This window comes from Cyprinus carpio, chromosome A6 (genome assembly GCF_018340385.1).
Source record: "Cyprinus carpio isolate SPL01 chromosome A6, ASM1834038v1, whole genome shotgun sequence".
Taxonomy (NCBI): domain Eukaryota; kingdom Metazoa; phylum Chordata; class Actinopteri; order Cypriniformes; family Cyprinidae; genus Cyprinus; species Cyprinus carpio.
The window spans coordinates 27558429-27580095 of record NC_056577.1 but is presented as its reverse complement, the minus strand read 5'-3'; the positions used below and the strand labels follow the sequence as shown (position 1 = coordinate 27580095).

The following is a 21667-nucleotide window of genomic DNA, read 5'->3' as shown; positions in this document are numbered from 1 at the left end:
TATTATAAATATAATTACTTATATCTGTATTTACATAAAGGTTCCTATGAAATATGTTTGATTTTATCCCAGATTTTCCCCCCCAAAATTCTGTGTTTTACAAATAAATAAATAAATAAATTAATTAACAAAAATAAATAATAATAATAATAATAATAATAATAATAATAATAATAATAATAATAATAATAATAATAATAAAATAAATTAATAATAATAATATATGTTAATTTATATAGCGCCTTTTCCGAGCTCAAGGACGCTGAACATGGTACACCAAAGCAACAAATATTGATAACAAGGAACAATTTCATTGGACATTTGCCAAATTCAGTTGCAAGTGCCTTAAAGGTGAGCAGAAGAATTTTGTATTGCACACGAATAGATACAGGCAACCATTGAAGATTAAATAAAATAGGGGTGATGTGAGCAGATTTTTTTGCGGAAGTTAATAATCTGGCAGCAGAATTTTGAATGTACTGCAGACGAACGATGGAGTGAGCCGGTAAGCCAGAGAAAAGAGCGTTACAATAGTCTAGGCGAGTGGTAATAAATGCATGCACTAATGATTCTGCATCTTTTCTACTGAGAAAAGGATGCAGTTGTGCAATTCGACATAGTTGAAAAAAGAGCAGCTTTGGAGAGTTTGCTAATGTGATCATCCAAGGTTAGTGTTGGGTCTAGAATGATACCTAAGTTTCTAACAGTAGCCGATGGAAAAAATAGAAATAGCGTTTTTTTAATTAGAGATGGGGGACCAATTATTAAAATTTCTGTTTTACTCAAGTTCAGACTAAGAAAATTAGAATGTAGCCAATCCTTTATCTCACTGACACACGAAGATAAAGATGCCATCGACTGGGTAGAATCTGGTTGACAAGCAGTATATATCTGGATGTCATCAGCATAACAGTGGTAGTTAAAACCATGACGACAAATTATTTGGCCAAGAGGCTAAATATAGTGGATAAATAATAATGGTCCGAGAATTGAGCCCTGGGGAACTCCTTGTTTGAGCAAGACAGTAGGAGATTTGGAATTGTGCAGTAAGATGAAGTATTGCCTATCTGTGAGATATGAGGAGAACCAGGATAATGCAGAACCTGAGATGCCAACCTCTGCAAGGCTGAGAGAGTAATATCTTATGACAAATAGTATCAAAAGCTGAGCTAAGTTCAAGTAATAAAAGAATTGATAAACTGCCTGAATCGCCAGAAAGTAATAGATCATTGACAACCTTTGCTAGCACAGTTTCCGTACTGTGCCATGTGCGAAAACCAGACTGAAAAATATCAAAGAGATTGTTGCGAGCTAGAAATGACTGCAGCTGAGAGGCAACAGTCTTTTCCATGATTTTAGATACAAATGGCAGGTTAGAGATCGGATGGTAGTTGGATAGATTTACAGGATCTAGATTCGTTTTTTAAAGAATAGGAGTAACAGCAGCAGTCTTAAGTGAGATAGGCACAGCGGAAGAAATGAAAGACATGTTGATGAGGTGTGAGAAGATATAACAGAAATAACAGGGATACAGTGCTTCAGGAGAAAAGTAGGTGCAGGGTCTAGTCGGCTTGAAGAGGAATTTGATTTCTGTACTACATCAGCAATTAGAGAAGGATTATTTAAGGCAAAGGTAGTCAATGATTGGGTAGACTGAGTTTGCTCACAATTAGAAATAGTCAGTTCCTCATCAAAAGTCCCACATAAAACTTCCAAAAAATAAGCTGTTCCTTTTCACCTATGCATCTACAGTATATAATCTCTCCATGATATATTTCAAACCCTCCTCTCTACAAATGGCAGGGTTTTGGCACAACTTATCAGGAGATAATGTGGCCATGACGTTTTTGCATTTATTTATTTGTCAGGGACGATAAACATTAATTTTTCTCATTCAAAACTTCACATTGATGTAAATGTGCCAGATTATGTAAAGATGCCTTGTTTTCATCTGATGTCCCTGTACAAGTTGATATTACAGATCATACTGTGCAATGAAATGTTGTAAGCAAAACTTACAAACCCTTCTTTCTGATGCTGGATGTTATCACAACCTTTCTCATGTTGGCTTTGAGGAGGCTTGATAATATCTTTAGTCAAGCATTTCACCGTACACGGACCGCTATTTGTATGCATCTCTGCCCTCCGAAACTGGAAGCTATCATTACAGTGCCATCATGTCGTTAGGGTTTACTTGCAGGGGCTTTCCTCCTTTGTGCTGTTGACAGAGTAATCACTGTCTCTTTCTGAGTGAGGTCAACATCTCTTATTTACATACAGGTGTGTGTCAACGATGTGACAGGTGTAGTGGCGGGGGGCCCTGACCTCTGTTAAATGTCAGTCTCTTTGACATTCCCGTTATTGAACTCCTTCAGTCCGTCATTCATTTGCTGTCACCTAAATAAAAATAGCTTCTCAAGGATTGAATTTAATACATGAATATACAGCGTACTATATATATATATATATATATATATAGAGAGAGAGAGAGAGAGAGAGAGAGAGAGAGAGAGCTTCTCACAGATAGAATTTAATACGTCTTTACAACGTAAGCAATTGAACACAATGGTACACTCTGCAATAAAATAAAATGGAAGGGAAATTTATTGTACTATTAAAAATAATAATAAATAAATAATAAAACGTTTACTTTATATTGTGCTGCTGGCCAAAGCTCAAACCATAAACATAAGTACTTTTTTTTCTATTAAACTGTGAAACATGACTCAGTCAAACAGGTAGTCCTCCTCCCAAACTCACGTGATTGGTTGAGCCAGAAGTTCATAAGATGGGCAGCTCAATCAAGCAGTGGAGTATTTTGAAAGCATCACCAAGCAACAGTGTTTACATCCTTCTTTAAATCATCCTACAAATGGTTTACTTACAGTCTTCTCTTGGCATTAACATGAATAAGAGACAGCCTCTTAAAGTTATAGCTCACCCAAAAATTAAAATTTGCTGAAAAGTTACTCACCCTCAGGTCATCCAAGATGGCAATAAGTTTGTATCTTTATCTGAACAGATTTGGAGAAATTTAGCATTACATCACTTGCTCAGCAGTGGATCTTCTGCAGTGAATGGGTGCCATCAGAATGAAAGTCCAAGCAGCTGATAAAAAAAAAAAAAAAACATCACGGTAATCCAGTAATCCACACTCCAGTCCAGATTTCAGTCCATCAATTTACATTTTGTGAAGTGAAACGTTGTGCGTTTGTAATAAACATAAGATATAACTTAATTAACATAATCCACAGTAATGCTTCCTACAGTGAAAAAGTCCATCCCCTGATGTCCTCTCCCATCAAAATCCACCAACTTATTTGTTTTGGACTTTTTTTATAAACTGTGCTTGATTTGTGCATATTTCTCTCATATATATATATATATATTCCACTCTCTTTGTTATTTAGCTTCTATGTGTGTGAATCGGTGGGTGGGGCTAAACAGGCAGTGATGTAGAAGGTGGGGTTTAGCCACACTATTACATAATAAAGTGGCACATTGTGCAACATGTCATTTTGGCAGATTGGCTTCGATATAAGCTGTTTTTAGACTAACAAGAAAGTTTTGTGTTCTGAAACTTACAGGATATTTTTATAGTACAACAACCTCTTACATGTCAAAAGATCAAGGGAATTTTTGATTTCTCATGACCCCTTTAAAAAGCCTCTGATGTTGACGTAAGACCTACGTCCTTTTTAAAAAATGGCAGTTCATTTTTTGTCCTTTATCCCAAGAAATAATTTGGCAGCAGCAGGTGAAGAAGTGGCAGAGTCAGTTGTTGTATTATTAAAGTCGATGGTGTTCGGTGTACGTTTTATCAAGTACATTTATATGTGGGAGTGCAATAACGGCAGCCTTTTTTTAACTTGTAGTTTCAATTCGAGGGCAAAAAAGTGGAACACTTTGTATGTGTTGAGACAACAGAGACAGTCTCAGAGGACTAACCCTGATTCACTGTCTAGTTCCCATCTTAGTATTTCTCACAAGCCTCATTAGATTGTAGGTGTGCTGTCTGAACATACAGAGCCCGAGGCAGAGGCATTGATGAGATACATACCACTATGAATCGTGTGTCATGTGCGTCATTAAATCCTCATTTGTGACTGTAATTGCAACTTCAGGTTCAGCAAGATTAGTGAGAGTTTTCGATGTATAGACAAAAGCTAATCATTTCAGGCTGGTTTAATGACTATTTATGGACCACTCGCTTTCCTTTCAGGTGATTTGTTGGACCCCTGCAATATATTTTCTGATTAAACTTTATTTAAGTGACCAGGGACTGTATTTAACAATAGCTTTTGTCTAAGCCACGGCCTTGTGGTTAGACATCCGACATATTGAGCTGTAGCAAGCGAAAAATCTTGATCCCATCATTTCCTGTCTTCTCTCAACTATGCTTTGAAAGTACTGTATGTCACTGAAGACAATTTGAGAGGTGCTTAAATTCTCCACGACAGTAGTAGGGTGCTGTGGGTGGTTGCCGGAGTGTTGCTTTTCTTATTGCTAAGGTGTTCTGACTGGTGTCTGTGTGGTTGCTAGGGTATTCTTGGTGATTGCTATGTAATTGCCCTCTAGCCCAAGTCAAATGTAATTATGTTTTAATCTAAAACATGAAAACTAATGCAACAAGTCTTGTCTGACTGACAGATGGCTACTTTCCATGCCTATGTACATGCATGCTCTGTAATCAGCCCTGTACACATGAATGGTCAAATGTACTTCTTGGTTAAATTGTCTTGGCAAGATATAAATGTTAACAAAGTCAGTTTATGTTTATGTTAATTTATGTATTTATTTATTTTATTGTAATTTTTGCTTTTGTTTTCTAAAATATTTCTGTTTAGCTTTATTTTATTGTATTTTTTTCAGTTTTTAATTTTAGTAATTATACTTCTTATTAAATTTAATACTTCATATTAAATTTATTTTGTTTCATTTATTTGCCAAGGCAGTATTTCAAATATTAATAATACTATTTGTATTTACTTTCAGCTTTATTTCAGTTAACAAAAACAACTTTTAATAGTTTTAGCCATATAAATCCAACTCTGCCAAGTCAAGTCAAGTCAAGTCAAGTCTGCTTTATTGTCAATTCTTCCACATGTACAGTACATATATACAGAGAATCGAAATTGCGTTACTCTCAGACCCCCGGTGCATACAGATAACACTAACAGTAGAGCCTAAAAATCTAGATCAAATATAAAATATAAGATAAAACTATACAATAAGGGAATGTAAAAAAGACATAATAGAAAAAATAAAATAAAAATAAGGTTAAATAAAAGCAGCACAAGGCACATGGCAGATAGAGTGCAAACCAGTGAACAAACAGTGCAGATAAAAAGATTTTTAGTGCATAAAAAAATAGCTTATTCAGTCTGATTAAAAGTGACAAAGTGACAAAGGGCTCAAGAGCATTATTTTATTAAACTGGGGGGGGGGGGGTTCATAGTTCAGTGGTGCCTGAGGCAGAAGAGGGACGGGGGGGGGGCAAGTTCGGGAGCGAGTTAAGCTTCCTGACAGCCTGATGGATGAAGCTGTCCTTCAGTCTGCTGGTCCTGGCCTGGAGACTTCGCAGTCTCCTCCCTGATGGCAGCAGACTGAAGAAGCTGTGTGTGACGGGTGAGTGGGATCACCTGCAATGCAGAGGGCTTTTCGAGTGAGACGGGTTCCATAAATGTCCTGGATGCTCTCACTAAGAGACACCAATGATCTTCTCAGTTGCTCTCACTATGCGTTGCAGAGTCTTCCGGCAGGACGCGTTGCAGGCGCCATACCACACAGTGATGCAGCTGGTCAGAATGCTCTCGATGGTGCCTCTGTAGAAGGTGTACATGATGGGGGGGTGGGGCTCTGGCTCTCCTCAGTTTGCGGAGGAAGTAGAGACGCTGCTGTGATTTCTTGGCCAGTGCTGCAGTGTTGTCGGTCCAGGAGAGGTCCTCTGTGATGTGCACCCCCAGTGTTCAGTGTGATGGTGCTGGATGTGTTGCTGCCGACCCGTACTGCCTGAGGTCTTCCAGTCAGAAAGTCCAACAGCCAGTTGCACAGCGAAGTGTTGAGCCCCAGCACGACCAGTTTGTGAATGAGCTGTTGAGGGATGATTGTGTTGAATGCTGAACCTGAAGTCTATGAACAGCATTCTGACGTATGAGTCTTTTTTCTCTAGATGTGTGAGTGCTGAGTGGAGGGTAGTTGAGATGGCATCAGACGGTCGACCGGTTGGACCGATATGCAAACTGGAATGGGTCCAGGGAGGGGGGGAGGGCAGACTTGATGTGGTGCATGACTAGCCGTTCGAAGCACTTCATGAGGATGGGAGTAAGTGCAACAGGACGGTAGTCATTGAAGCAGGATGGAGATGGCTTCTTCGGGACTGGAATGATGGTTGTAGCTTTGAAGCATGTGGGAACAACAGCCTGACTAAGTGAGATGTTAAAAATGTCTGTGAAGACATCAGTGAGTTCTGCCTGCACAGTCTCTCAGTACACGCCCAGGAATGTTGTCAGGACCCGAAGCTTTGCGTGCATTGATCCTGCTGAAGGATCTCCTCACGCTGTCCGGGGTCAGCATCATCACCTGGTCACTGGGAGGAGGTGGAGTCTTCTGTGCAGTGGAGCTGTTTTGTGCCTCAAAGCGAGCGAAGAAGGTGTTCAGCTCGTTCAGCAGAGAGATGTTGCTGTCACAGGTCCGCTGTGGGGGCTTGTAGTCCGTAATGGTCTGTATCCCCTGCCACAGGCTCCGAGTGTCTCTGCTGTCGCTGAAACGATGGGCTATCCTCCAGGAGTACTGTCTCTTAGCACTCTCTGATGCCGCGGGATAGGTTGGCCCTGGCTGTTCTCAGGCCCCCCCCTCGTCTCCAGCTCTGAAGGCAGCGTTCCGCGTCTCCAGGAGTCTGTAGACCTCCCCTGTCATCCACGGCTTCTGGTTGGCCCAGACAGTAATGGTTTTTGTGACTGTTACATCCTCAATACACTTGGTGATGTAGGCAGTGACAGTCTCCGAGTACTCCTGGAGGTCAGTGGAGTTATTGTAAGTGGCAGCCTGCCTAAACATATTCCAGTCAGTTGTATCAAAGCAGTCCTGAAGAGCGTCAGACGACCCTTCTGGCCACACTTGAATTTGTTTCTGAACTGGTTTAGCGACTTTAACGAGCGGTCTGTATGCAGGCATTAGCATGACAGTGATGTGGTCTGAGGCACCGAGGTGGGGGAGGGGGAGGGCTTTGTAAGCTCCTCTCTGTGTGGTGTAAACAAAGTCTAAAATGTTATTACCTCTTGTTGGAAAGTTAATGTGTTGGTGTATTTTGGAAACACACTCTTTAAGTCAGCATGGTTGAAATCCCCAGCTATGATGAGAAAAGCATCGGGGTGTGCTGTCTGCTGCTCACTGATGTGCTGGTGCAGTTCATTTAGTGGATCATTCCTGTTGCTGTTGTTGTTGTTCGGGGGAATGTAAACTGAAACGAGCAGTATGGTAGCATATTCCCTCGGCAGATAGAACGGCCGGCACTTAATAATCATGAACTCCACCAGGGGTGAGCAGTGTTTGCAGATCACAACAGCATCGCGGCACCACGCGTCATTGATGTAAACACAAAGCCCGCCGCCGCAGGTTTTTCCTCCCGCGACGCGAGCTCTGTCTGCTCGATAGCACGTCAGCTGGTCGAGCTGAATGGCGCAGTCCGGAATGCTGTCGCTGAGCCATGTTTCCGTGAATACAAACACACAACAGTCTCTTACAGTCCTCTGAGTTGAACGTAGTAATCGGATGTAGTCCAGTTTATTGTCCAAAGAGCGTACGTTAGCCAGTACGATGGTGGGGATAGATGGCTTGTGTGGGTTAGCCGTTAGCCTAGCCTGGAGACGACGTACAAAAACACTGCGACTCACAAGACAAAAAACACGAAAACACCATTCTGTCGGGACAGAGAGAAGCCGCTGCGTGTGGACGCGCCGCCATCTTGGTTTTTCATTGGTCTATTATGTCATTGGTCTATTATGTCATTAAAACTTAACTGGCGTTGACAAAAAAAAAAAAAATCTGTTTTTTATTACTAACTGTATTTGAAAGCAATATTTAATTAAATGGGCTTACCAACGTTGTTTCATACAGAAGTTCTTACCCATCTACCTCCATCTGCCTCCATCTGCCTTGTCTTCAGCCTGTTCTTCAGCCACACCAGCTAGTACTGTACATGTAAAACATTAGGATTCTTTAATATTCAGTTAAGTTTCACATTAATCTTTGAAGTACCTACTGCTAGTAAATAAAGACAGTGTTATTTGCATTACCATCGTATCATCCTCTTCTGTTATTGTGACAGAAGACTAGGATTGGGAATCGAAAATCGATTCCGATTCCAGAATTGGATACTTAAGGTCAGGAATTGGATACTTGTTGTCAAATAAAAATTTCGATTCCACCTATTGATTCCTATGCACATTTTTTTTTTTCATCTGCCAGGACCTTGTTTGCTAATCTAAGCGCTCCAAAGTTTGGTTACATTTGCGATCAGAAGCCAAAAAAACTATAATATCTTTGTTATCTAAACATGTTTCAAGAGAGGTGTCACCACCAACATGACAAAGCACTTTAATTTAATAGATTGTTAAAATCGCGAACACGATTCAAACGCCAACGTGATTCTATTCCTAAATTAGCGTACAATCACATCAGTGTTATTTGAAGAGTTAAATTTGCATTCGCGATGCCATTGACCTAAAGAGAGCAGCTGTCTGTCATGAATGAAACAGCTTCATAGTCTTTTCAGCCACAAACATTCTAATTACAAACATTCTAATCAGAGAAGTACTCTGTTTATAGTTCAGATATAAACTGTGTGTACAATGTGTATGGTAGCGATTAAAATAGACTAAATCACCTTTTGAAAGTAATTTGACACTTCAAAAGAAGATTTATCATAAATGGGCTGTTAAAATGTATTTGTCTTTGAATAATACAAGAGATTTGTTAAAGAACGCTGATTCATCCGGTAATGAAACAAGTGCATCTTGAGTGAGTCATTTAATCATTAATTCATAAATTACATGTGATTTTGTTTAGTAGTCTAATGTATTTTTTTCTTTAGAATCAGGAGAGAACCACAACTTCCATTGGGGGATAAAAAAACTAAATTTATCCAGAATCATGCAGTTCTATTATGCACACAAACAGCTCTTAAAGAGTCTAGTCTTTATTTAACCAGTTGATTTTTGTTAGAGGTATTCAGCTCCAATTAATGGTTTGCAAAAAAGAGACACAGGATAAATGTTTGATATCATTATTTAATCACATTAGAATCGGAAAGAATCAGAGTCGATAAGCAGAATTGGAATCGGAATCGGAATAAAAAAAGAAAATCTTCTACGGCTCCAGCACCTGAGTCCTCTCCAGTGTCGGCTCCAGCCCCTGAGTCCACTCCAATGTGGGCTTCAGCCCCTGAGTCCACTCCAATGTGGGCTCCAGCCCCTGAGTCTGCTCCAGTGTCAACTCCAGCCCCAGAATCATTTCCTCATTTCCTCTACTTCAGTCACGAGTCTGCTCCAGCCCCAGAATTCGGTAATGAGTCTGTTCTAGTTGCAGAGTTCTGTATCAAGCCGTTCTGGGTCCAGAATCTGCATCAGAGCCCGCTCGTACTTATGAATTAACTCTTAACTTACCTCCAGTCATAGAGTCTGTAATGGAATTCCTCCCAGACCAAGAATCCGTTCCAGAATATAGTCCCCTGTGGGCTTAAGCCCCTGACCAGAGTCCAGTGATGGTTCGAGTCCCTGAGCATAGCCCAGTGCCCACTCACGTCCCCAACCTCAGCCCAGTGCCCACTCTCATCCCCAAGCTCAGCCCATTGCCCGCTCTACCACCAGAATCCTCAGTCAACGTAGCCATTATGCCAGAACCCAGCCAGATCCTTCCAAGACTAGAGGATTCAGAGATCAATCTACCAATGTTTGTTCTCCCTGTTACGGTGGTAGCCATAGTGTGTGTTTGGGCCACACACTGCTCTCCCACTCATAGCGAAGTGGAGGTTTTTGCTCCCAAAGTCTGTCTGAATGTGGCCAAGGAGGTCATTCCCGAGTCTTATCTCTGTCTGAATGTGACCAAGGAGGTTATTCCTGAGTCTTCTGTCTGTCTGAATGCGACCAAAGAGGTCTTCCCAAAGTTCCTGACTGCGACTATGAAGGTTTCCCAGTCTTCTTTCAGTCTAGACCTTGGAGATCATTGCCAAGTCTTCTGTCTGTCTACTTGCAACTACTGAGGTCATTCCAGAGTTCCCTGCTTTCCCAGATATGACTAAGAGGGTCGTCCATGAATTCTCTGTCTGCCCTAAAACCAGAGATGCCATGCCGGCCTCATTGTGACCATTGCTAACACTTCTGTGTTTCAGTTCCTCAAGATTGGCCCGGTTGGTCTTCTGCTCCACTGTGTTACTACTATGGTGGTAGTAACTGAAGGACCACCTGCTATGGTGGTCTTTTGCTCCACTGTGAGGATCTTAAAAATGGTCTACACTGCTGTGGTGGTGATCTGCTCCGCCATCAAAGTCTTCATTATCATCAGCACTGCTGTGGTGGTCATTTGTTCCACATTGGAGATCTTCAGTCCCATCTACTCTTCTGTGGAGGTTACCTGCTCTGCACTGGGGGTCTTCAATACCATCTGCACTGCTGAGGTGGTCTTCTGCTCTGCCCTGGCTCTCTGCGTTACCTTCACCTGCACAGCTCCAGGATAAATGCCCACCCTCCCTGACTGGATTCAGTTGGCCACAGGGTTGCGTCTTCCAGAAGAGATTTCACAATATCCATTCGCCAGGCCTGTCACCACAAAGCACCACATTTCCCATAATCCCCCCGGCCATCACCTGAACGCTCAGCTCAATCTTCAAACCTGTTTGCCATCAACCTCATCAGTTTCCCATATAAGCAAGCACCAAACACTCATTCATTGTCTGATCTCATCGCTACTAGGACTGTTATATCATCTTTGCCTGAGATCTACTTACCAATGTTGTTTCATACAGAAGGATTTACCCATCTACTCACCTTAGAGTACAGCTCGTCTTCACCCCCAGCCTTCTGCCTGTTCTTTAGCCACGCCAGCCAGTACCTGTAAAACATATGGACTCTTTAAAATTCAGTTAAGTTCCACATCATTCTATGAAGTGCCTACTCACCTGCTTGCATCTCAGTTGTCTGGAACTGCTTAGTGTTATTCACATTACCATTGTGTCATCCTCTTCTGTTATTGTGAAATTTATGACATTGTGTTTATTTATTGTGTTTATTTAATTTGTTAATATTAATATTAGATTAGATATCACTTATAATATTATTTGAATACATTTGAATAAATAAATAGATTTGAATTAAATTAGTAGAAAAAGATAGGTTTTCAGCTTAATAAAACTAAATATTTTCAGCTATTCTTTTAATCATTACGTTTGGCTTTTGTGTAATGGCAATTATTTAATTGTGGAAACAACCTGGTTGAGACAACTGAAATATTGGTGTCATGACTAACTAATAAGGGCCTGATTTTAAAGGTATTGCACTATATTTCATATATATTTCAATGGCAAACTTCTTTAGGATTGCCTAGTGGCCAGTGCTGGATGGTAGCCATCTGTCTCTTCTTTGAGAAGAGCCCCAGCACAGCTGATGTGGTCCTAACCCTTTCTGTCAACTTGTGCTGAGACTGCTTTCCAGTCAGTCTCTCTGGATGGAGATCACAGCAGTGAGTCATACTTAATCACAGCACACAGAGGAGCCAGAGCCGAGGTCACGTCCACCAGAGCCAAAACACACAGCAGCGTTCTAAAGCAACAGCAGGGGGTTCGCTGCAGTGCCATGGAGTGGCTGGAGCCATTAGTGCTGGTGTGTGTGTGTGGGGCACTGAAAACATATCACAAACAGAGTCGTTCCAAGTGGTTGGTTAAAAATAATCATTGCCCTTTCATTGTTTAGGTAAAAATGCCTTACACCATGTCCCACACTGGCACGATACGACAAAGTGTCCAGTGATGAAAGCAATCAATTGCATGTTAATCCGAGATTCTGTGCTAACTAGCCAAGACAAATGACACAAAAGTTTTATCAGTCGCTTGGTTTTACTTTCTGTGGCGTCGTGCCGAATAATCTTTCTCACAGCTGCTCGTCATATACAGTGGATGGATGGAGTCCAAAAACCTGAGAATGAAAATGGTTTTAATTATATATATATATATATATATATATATATATATATATATATATATAAAACTATCATCTTTCTATTCATTTTCCTTTTGTATATATATATATATATATATATATAAAACATAAGTATATAAACTCTATTATGACAAATGAAGTTCCACAAGCATTGATATTGCAGTTTTTCCACTTGAAGTGTAAGCATAAAAAATAGCTTGTCGCTACAAGTACAGAACAACTAAATCCAAGGAACATCTTTCTCGTTACATATAGCACTCCTCAGTATCATAATATTGCTACCTATAATTCCCACAGCCTCTTTGGATAGCAAAAAGTGACTTGGTTGCAACAGTGTTATCTTAGTATTCTTGATATAGTGTTATAGTTTATAAACTATATATTATTTTTATATTTTCTGTTTCCACTAAAATTTCTGTTAAAGTTTCAGCAATTTGTCATATGTTTTTGTCTTTTTTTTTTTTTTAATATGTCCATATGTTTTTAATATATATATATATATATATATATATATATATTTATGTATTAGTTTTATTTAGTTTAAGTTATTTTAGTACTTAAACCAGTGCTTGAAGTGGGCCGGTACGCACCGATACGCAGTACCGGCACTTCTGTATTTTAGTCTTTAGCATACTGGCACTTTTTTGTGTGTACCGGCATCTGGCATGTGGCCAGTACTCTGAGTCAAAGCGTCAGTGTCTGGTGAAATAACAGTATATAAATCACACTACCAGGAGGGGTCACCTCTCATCTTGACAAATTGCGTAAATGAATGCAAGTGGAGTCGGTCTGACTACCGCAGGGGTTGTCGCTTTTCCACTGTCTGGCCAGCGCGAGCCAGGGCTGACAATGAGCCGGGCGGGGCCCTTAAAGGGTTAGTTCAGCCAAAAATGAAAATTATGTCATTAATGATTCACCCTCATGTCGTTCCAAACCCGCAAGACCTTCATCTTCGGAACACAGTTTAAGATATTTTAGATTAAGTCCGAGAGGTTTCAGTTCCCCCATTGAAAATGTATGTACCATATACTGTCCATGTCCAGAAAAGTAATAAAAACATCATCAAAGTAGTCCATGTGACATCAGAGGGTCAGTTAGAATTTGTTGAAGCATCAAATATACATTTTGCTCCAAAAATAACAAAAATTACGACTTTATTCAGCATTGTCTTCTCTTCCGGGTCTGTTGTGAGCGCGTTCACGACATGGACAGTATACCGTACATACATTTTCAATGGAGGGACTGAAAGCTCTCGGACTAAATCTAAAATATCTTAAACTGTGCTCCGAAGATGAACGGAGGACTTACGGGTTTGAAACAACATGAGGGTGAGTCATTAATGACATAATTTTCATTTTTGGGTGAACTAACGCTTTAACACGCCTTTCTGAAGCAAACGGCACACAGCATCATTTCACCAGCAAGGGGAAAATGAATGAAAACTATAGCAAAACGAACTTGACAGACGTTTCGTCCTTATAAAGTTTTAAAAAGTCTCCAGCATCTATATTTTACCAATGATTTACGATTAAAAAAAAGTTACAGAGATGGTAGTTTATTACTTTGTGTCAGAAGTGCGCATCAGTGATGCTAAATTCTACTAATGTGTTTAATTATTTAACATAAAATGAGAAAACACATACTTGTTGCACACAAAAATGCAATAAAACAACTCAGTCCATTTAAGTTCAAAGGCATATAGCCTACACGTACTGCATTAAACAAAAGAAAAACATTGATAAACCCATATTTTTGCATCAACTTCTTTAGAAAGATGGAGAATTTATATGAATTTTTGTGAGGATGTTTGGGCGCTGTCCTGTTTCACTATAGGCTACTGTTATCCTTTCAGCCAAATTGTGTCAGGAGAAGTAGAATAATAATTAATTACTAATTTGAATCAGTATATTATAATGAAAACTATACCTCAAAAATAAAAAGAAGCAGGTTTTTGCGATTATTAATGTAAACTGATAAACTCCAAGGAGGATCCAGTAAGCGAATTCAAACCGTTGTTCAAAACAGCGCTAATGCAGAGAAAACATGGCTATTTTCATCAGAGATTGTGGAGAGAATAGTGACTCACATCCAGATGTCAGTACATTATTCTTTTCATTGTTTATTTGGCTTAAAAACAAGAAAGTTTTGTAACAGACGCTGGCTGGCTGAGGTGTTATGTGGTGGTAAGAAGTTTAGCGATTCTGAATGCATCCAGTCAGGTCAAGCCAGGAGATTTAGTGGTCTTCCGCGTCTCCCTGTGGTCCAGTTTGGTATCGTAGCTTGACTTGTGCTTGTTTGGAAAACGTTTAATATATTATTGATTGATTGTGGCACTACACATAGCCTACAGTGTGAATTATGTAAATTAAAAAGTACTTATTTAATAAAAAATATAAATACATAAATAAATAAATTGGGGGTGTACCAGCACTTATTTTTTCCACGTCAAGCACTGACTTAAACTAAATGAAAATAAGAAATTGACAACTAGCTTAAATAAAGTTTCAGAGAATAAATTTAATGTAATTTTTGTTTTAGTCAACTATAATGGTTCTATAATGGTTCTCACACTTCATAATCTCAGCAAATACTGTACGTATGCCAGTTATATCATGAATTCTGTGTAATCTGACACTCATTTGTATATTATGTTGTAGAGAATTACGCATATTTGAATGTGGTGATCGTGTTTGGTGCTTTGGGGTTAGATCAGGGGTTTATATAAGCCCTCGTGAGACGAAGGTCCCAGGTCACGTGAAGAAGTCTTCATTATTGCATAATACACCTCAGATAGGACCCCACTGTGAAGCAGAAGGCTATTGTGGGCTTTAGTTTGTGATAATGACCTGTATTATCCCTTACATTATTCCTTGCCTACAAAATAAGTAAATAAATGGACTTAAAATATTGATTTCAGTGAAAATTATTTGATTATGTGGGAAGAAAAAGACTATGGCGTGATATAGAATTAGCATGCTGCTGGGTATAGGTTGCCCAGGGCAACAGCAAAATATACAGTTTCATTATTCTAAAATATTTGGCCACAGAAAGCAGTGATTGACCAATTACGACCCAGTATGGTGTGTAGTAATTGCTTTGTTTTCAGTGATTTATAATTTTTATGTGCTGTGATTTTTGTTTCACAGATGTACATACAAACGACCACACTGACCATCTCAGTGAGTCTGAGCGCGTCTGTGTCTCTGGGGATGCTCTACATGCCAAAAGTCTATGTGGTGCTCTTCCATCCAGAGCAGAATGTGGCCAAACGCAACACTCGCAGCCTGAAAGCTGTGGTCACTGCCGCCACCATGTCCAACAAGTTCAACCCTAAGGCCAGCCTGCGGCCCAACGGAGAAGCCAAGTCGGAGCTGTGTGAAAACCTGGAAACTCAGGGTGAGTGGGTTTGAGGATAAACACTTTTTATTGTTATTGACAATGATTTTTATACTGCCATAAACTTGTTATTATAATCTTTAAAAATTTAATCATTGCCATTCCTTTGCTCACTTAAACGGATCTGAATTTGGAGACAGTTGCAAAATTAAGCCTCAGCAGTCTGGATGCAGTTGCTTTAGGTTTTTTTTTTTTTTTTTAAGGATTAATTCACCTAAAATCAACAGATCTGTTTATATTTACTCCTTAATTATTCCAAACCAGTATAAATGTATTTTTTATAATGCAGTGAAGACATTTAATGGTGTGATGATCATAAGCAACCTCTAATCATCTGGCTCACTTTGCGAAAGGTTATTTTGGTTTTCATTATGTTCGAATTAACCATTTGGCATCAGATATGGGCTAGGCAGTGTGGTTTTTAAATTATCACGAGGAAATCAGTTGAATTGGTACAACAGTTCTCATCGAAACCCATCTCCTGCTAATTTAAATATCAATAAAACACAGCAGCTGATAAACCAGCTTTGTAATACAGCAATAAATAAAAGCCTGCTGCCTCAGCAGAAATGACTCTCATTCTAGAACAGACGCAAACCTGTAGACTGAGTCCTAGTTCACATTATATTACTCATTAAGGCCCTGATTTACCAGGATCACAAATAAAATGTAGTAATTGGATTGTGCAGTCTAACAAATTGTATGTGCGCATTGTGGGTATAGAATAACACAAATAACTGCACGTGCACTTGTTTCATTTTATATATTTAGGTTTTCAATTTCAATTTTATGATGTGGTTTGGTACAAAAAAAGTTTTAATTTTGTATTTTTAAATACACTTGTAGTTTAGTTGCAGCACCCGGAGAGGCACTGTCTTGCAGAGTAGTATGTGTTTTATGTGTTTAAAGTTTAAAACAACATGTTACACTCAGATTTTGTGCTTTTAATATAATGTGGTATTAATTTGCACACATTTACCTTTTCTGAAGTTTTTATGGGTGATTAATCACTTTGCAAGTTCTATTTAATTCATATGCATTGAAGCTACCCTTCATTTTGCATGCTCCCAAAATACATTCATTAAGAGAAATCTGATAAAACAGACAAGAGGCAATATGATCTGGTGCTATATCTGGAATACAGAATCTTCAGTAGACACAGCAGAATTATTATTATAATTGTTTTTTTTTTTTTTTTTGCATGTGCCATCTGGTTTGCATGTGTTGTATATGCACAAATCTTTAGTAAATCACAAACTAAAAGCATGCTTCACTGCTTATGTGAATTAAGTTAGACAGTACAGCAGATTTAAGACCTCATCAAGTGTGCCTTGATAGCTCAGATTCTCTTTAAGTCTAATTTTTTCAAATAGCCTCTAGCATTAGCATCTTCATTACCTTAATCTGTGATGTGATGTCAAATGCAGCAGACGGGGAAACATAAAAATGCTAATATAAATTCATTTCACCCTTTCAGTAGACGTAGTAAGATATCTACTGTTAGCGATGCACCAGAATTGATTTAAAACCTGTAAATTACAGGTTTCATTAGGCCCATTTTTTTTGTTGTTGTTTGTTTGTTTGTTTGTTTTTTAGTAAATGTTTTCCCAGCAGAATTAAGTTTGTACTCTAATTTGTTGTTGAAATATAAATATTTAAATGGTGACTGTAATAACTTGTTTTCATGACAGATTTATTCAAACATTTATTCAAAACAAGACAACAGGTTAAGTAAAATATAATGAATATGTAACAAAGTAGCAAAATGCTCATTGAATGGCTTTCCTGAGATAAAAACAACATTACTTGACATTGTTTACAAGCTGATTTATTGACTTCCTGACTGCTTGAGCGATTACTCGAGACATGATACATTTCTATAAGTTGTACTGTTTCTTTCAACAGAACTTCTGATGTTCATTCATGATTATTTTGTGCTACAGTATAATTAGTAGCAAAGTGGAAGAGATCGTTGTTTCACATGCCACTTGAGGTGCTACAGCGATCTGTAACGCAGCATTACAGAGTGCCAAAACCACATGCATTATTTGTTTTTTGGATAAAATTTACATAATTTAAAAGCTGACACTGCTTTATATTAAAAGTATAAATGCACAAATCTTATTGCAATTATTGGATGGCAGATGCACTAAAAATAATGTTTAGTGAAGTTCCCCTATCAACGGAAAACAGCATAGAAAGAAAGTTTGATCTTAAGATTTAATAATCCATATCATTATCATTTAAAAATGGACAATCTATATTGTTAATCTAGCACTATCGTGCACACAGGTGACATATTTACCTGTTGTAGTTTATCTGCATTGCATGAACAAAATAGACAATGATACGGTCAAAATTCGCCATGGAATAAGTGCTATTTAAACTAATCTTTAAACTAAACTAAACTTTAAACGATTTCAGCCCTTCATAACTATTATAGCCAGAACAAAATAAAAATTATGTTTTGCTCTTTTTGTTGATGCTGTTTCGGTGCATTACTGTCGCTTCATACTGTATGTTGTTTACAAAAAAAAAATTTTCACCAGAATACACAGATCATGTTGAATTGTCGTCAGTGAAGAAACTTGTTTATTTGCAGGCAGATGGTATCACATATACTATCTTGGGCTGACAGGGTCATGCAACCAACAAAACTTTGACCCCTTGGATGTGGGCCATGCTGTTCCATGCAAGCCGAAAAAAGCATGTGCAGATGCATACGTAAAAAACCCACCAGAATAAGGAGTCCAGGCAGGGAAAAGCACCCAGGATATTAAAATTTATAATAATGTCAATTTAATATGACATTTCCCAAGATATATCTGTACATTGACATGTTCTAGAATAAAATATCATGTTAAACAGATTCAAAGTTTCATGTTAGACTAGTAAGGCACAAATTAACTGCTTCCATTACATTGCATTTGGCATTCACAGCAACGCACATCCTCTTTGCTTTCATTATGATGCATTTTATATTCATTTTGCAGTGTAGCAATACCCAGTAAATCATATTGTGGGTCGTAATAACAAATAGCTCTGAATTAAGGGAGACGTCCAGATAAATGTTTTGACAGCAGAATTAAATTTGTGTAATGAATGTTGCTACATAGATGAAAATTCGCCCAATTAAGCATGACTAGTTAGCGCACAGTGTTTTCAGCAAATATTTACTGCCAGTTGCATGACTGTACCGGACTACCACCAACCCCAGTGTGAATTTCATCTGCTCACTTTTCTTGTACATGTTCAGAAGCTCTCTATAGCACCACTTTGAATTCACTGCAGTGGAACTATGTGCTTTTGTAAATGAGGTGTTAGAGGCAGTGACTACATTAGCATGTGCCCTTTTGAAAGATCCTACTAGAGTTAACACATTTTTGCATCTAAAGCAAATGCAAGCTAACAAATAACTCCGTAGCTCAGGGATGTCTAACATTTCATGAATGCATTAAAGGGGAAACAGGATCTCCTTGTTGATTCTAATTGATTCTGATCCTCCTTTAAGACTTAAATTCTATTAAGTAAAAGTGTCTGTTAAGTGTCTTAATGTAGCGTAATGTGATAGAAACGTTGCTATAAAGTGTTACAATCACTTCTAAGTGAATTACATGACATTGAATTATTATGTAGCTCCTAATTGTATTTCTAGTCAAGCAAAGACTCGTCTCTCCATGCGTGTTATATTCAGTAATCATCATTATATTTTTAGCATCAGTGTGTTACAATAAGACAGCGTTCAAGTAGAGTTGAATATATCATGACTTTGTGCACATGATTAACCAAAAACTTAGTATTTTAAGGAAACTTAGTATTTTCAATGGCTGACGTGAATGTTAAAAACCATGTGAAAGATGACGGGGAGCAAATCTCCAGTAGATCTGAAATCTCTAGCAGTGTTTTTTTTATTTTATTTATTATTATTATTTTTTTTTATGTTTTATTGATAACTTTATTTTATTAATTAATATTAATCTAAAGATGTTCAAAAAATTAGTTTATTAAAATCACTGGACTATAGGATTTTATATATATATATATATATATATATATACATATATACACACACACACACAAATATATATATACTGTATGTATATATATATATATATATATATATATATATATATATATATATATATATATATATATATATATATATATATATATATATATATATATATATATAGTCCAGTGATTTTGATAAACAAATATTTTGGACAGTTTTATTACCTGGATGATTTAGTTATGAATCTACACATACAGAATAATCTAAAGAATTTGCATAACTAAGTCATATAGATAATGTATAAAATGGATAGAATATATTTTCCCTTGCACTTACCACAGTTACAAATGGGAAAAAAGTAGTATACACTGTCGTTTACAAGAAATTTGTTTTGATAAAAAATAATTATTTATTCAGAAATAATGCGTTAAATTGATCAAAATTGATTACATTTACATTTACATTGTTTTTTGTTTTTTGTTTTTCAAATAAATGCTGTTCTTTTGAATTTTCTATTAGCATATTAGCAAAACAGCATAATAGAATGGTTTCTCAAAGATCATGTGACACTGAAACCTGGAGTGATGATGTTGAAAATTCAGCTTTGCATTACAGGAATACAATACATTTCAAAATATATTAAAATAGAAAACTTTCTTTTTAATTGTAGTATTTATTTATTTATTTATTTGATCAAATAAATGCAGCCTTGTTCAGAATAAGATACTTCTATCTGTACAATGATGTGCATTTCAAACATCTTACTGACCCCAAACTTTTGAACGGTAGTGTTTCGAACAGTAGTATTTTAATTAAGCTATTTCCATATTTGTAGAAGCATTCCCAGGTACTGTATACTTGAAGGCAGCATAAAATACTAGAATAATCAGAATTATTTTCAATTAAATGTATTATTTTGAAAAATATATTAAAGAGCTGGTTCCATTAGTATTGTGTTCTGGTTCTAATCCTGCATAAATACTCAATAACAAAATCATTTTGGGCTTTTGCACAATTTAAATTTACATTTTAATTATTTATGCAGCCTAAAAGGCATCATGCAACCCATGACGGAATACTGTGTACCGTGCAACAGTACGTTCTATTAAGGTGATGAGTTCTTAACAAAGGCAACATGACACATTTCCCACCCATTGCTTTTTCACAATTTTTAATGCTTTTTCACAGTCAGGTGTCTACAACGTCTTCACAGTCTCACATTTACCAGATACAGTATGTGACGGTATTCACTCTGTCTTCTCTGAAGCACCTAAAGTCACACTTCTTGTCATCTCACAGGAGTTTTACTGCCTCTAGTGTTCATTTATTTTGGAAGCTGCAGTGATATGTACATATTGCTACATCTCGCGAAAAAGTACCCCCAGGTACGTTTTTGCTTTGAGACCAGGTTGAAAAAAAAAAAAAAAAGTTTAATGTAGCTATTCTTATAGTGTCAGTGCCTATATGTGGCATATTATTCACATTCATAGCGAGATGCACTCCATTAGAGTATCTACAGAAGACAGTACTTTGCAAGGAGTTTTATCATTGATATAAAAGACACTTTTGCACACTAGTAGATTCCAAAGTAACAGTCCATTTTGATATCATTGCAATGCAGAACGTGTATAGATTTTAGTGATGCATATAAACAAGATCAAAATGTAATGCATGTGTGATGTTGCCTACAATGATCATAGAAACTTGCCAAAGAATGAGGATGAGAATGACAAGTTGATCAAACTCATAGTTACATTATATCAACATTAATAGGTTTTCTCATGTGTCCTGTGCGGAAAAGAGTTTTTCTGTTGGGTGTATTGTTAATGTGATCAATTATAATACGAGTGGGTCACCTTGTTGGTCTCCTTGAAATAGTCTCTCGACATGGCCACCATTCAACCATACTGATGAATTGTTTGTTGAATTGAAAACCACAATATCGTATTTTGTTGCCTTGATCAAAGTGTTTTCTGTACAACAGCTTAATCATTGTCTACTTTATGTACACTGAAAAAAACAATTTTCACTCAGAAATTGCAAGTAA

At 37.6% G+C, this 21667-nt stretch overlaps 1 protein-coding gene across 2 annotated transcripts in view; it reads left to right on the top strand.

Moving 5' to 3' along the window:
- Positions 1-21667, top strand: part of LOC109095028 (metabotropic glutamate receptor 4-like) — a 157384-nt gene that overhangs the window by 129849 nt on the left and 5868 nt on the right. For both annotated transcript variants that reach the window (XM_042758816.1, XM_042758817.1), the window contains exon 10: positions 15359-15608. In XM_042758816.1, the coding sequence (XP_042614750.1) occupies positions 15359-15608 (250 nt within the window). The remainder of the gene's footprint in view (positions 1-15358; positions 15609-21667) is intronic.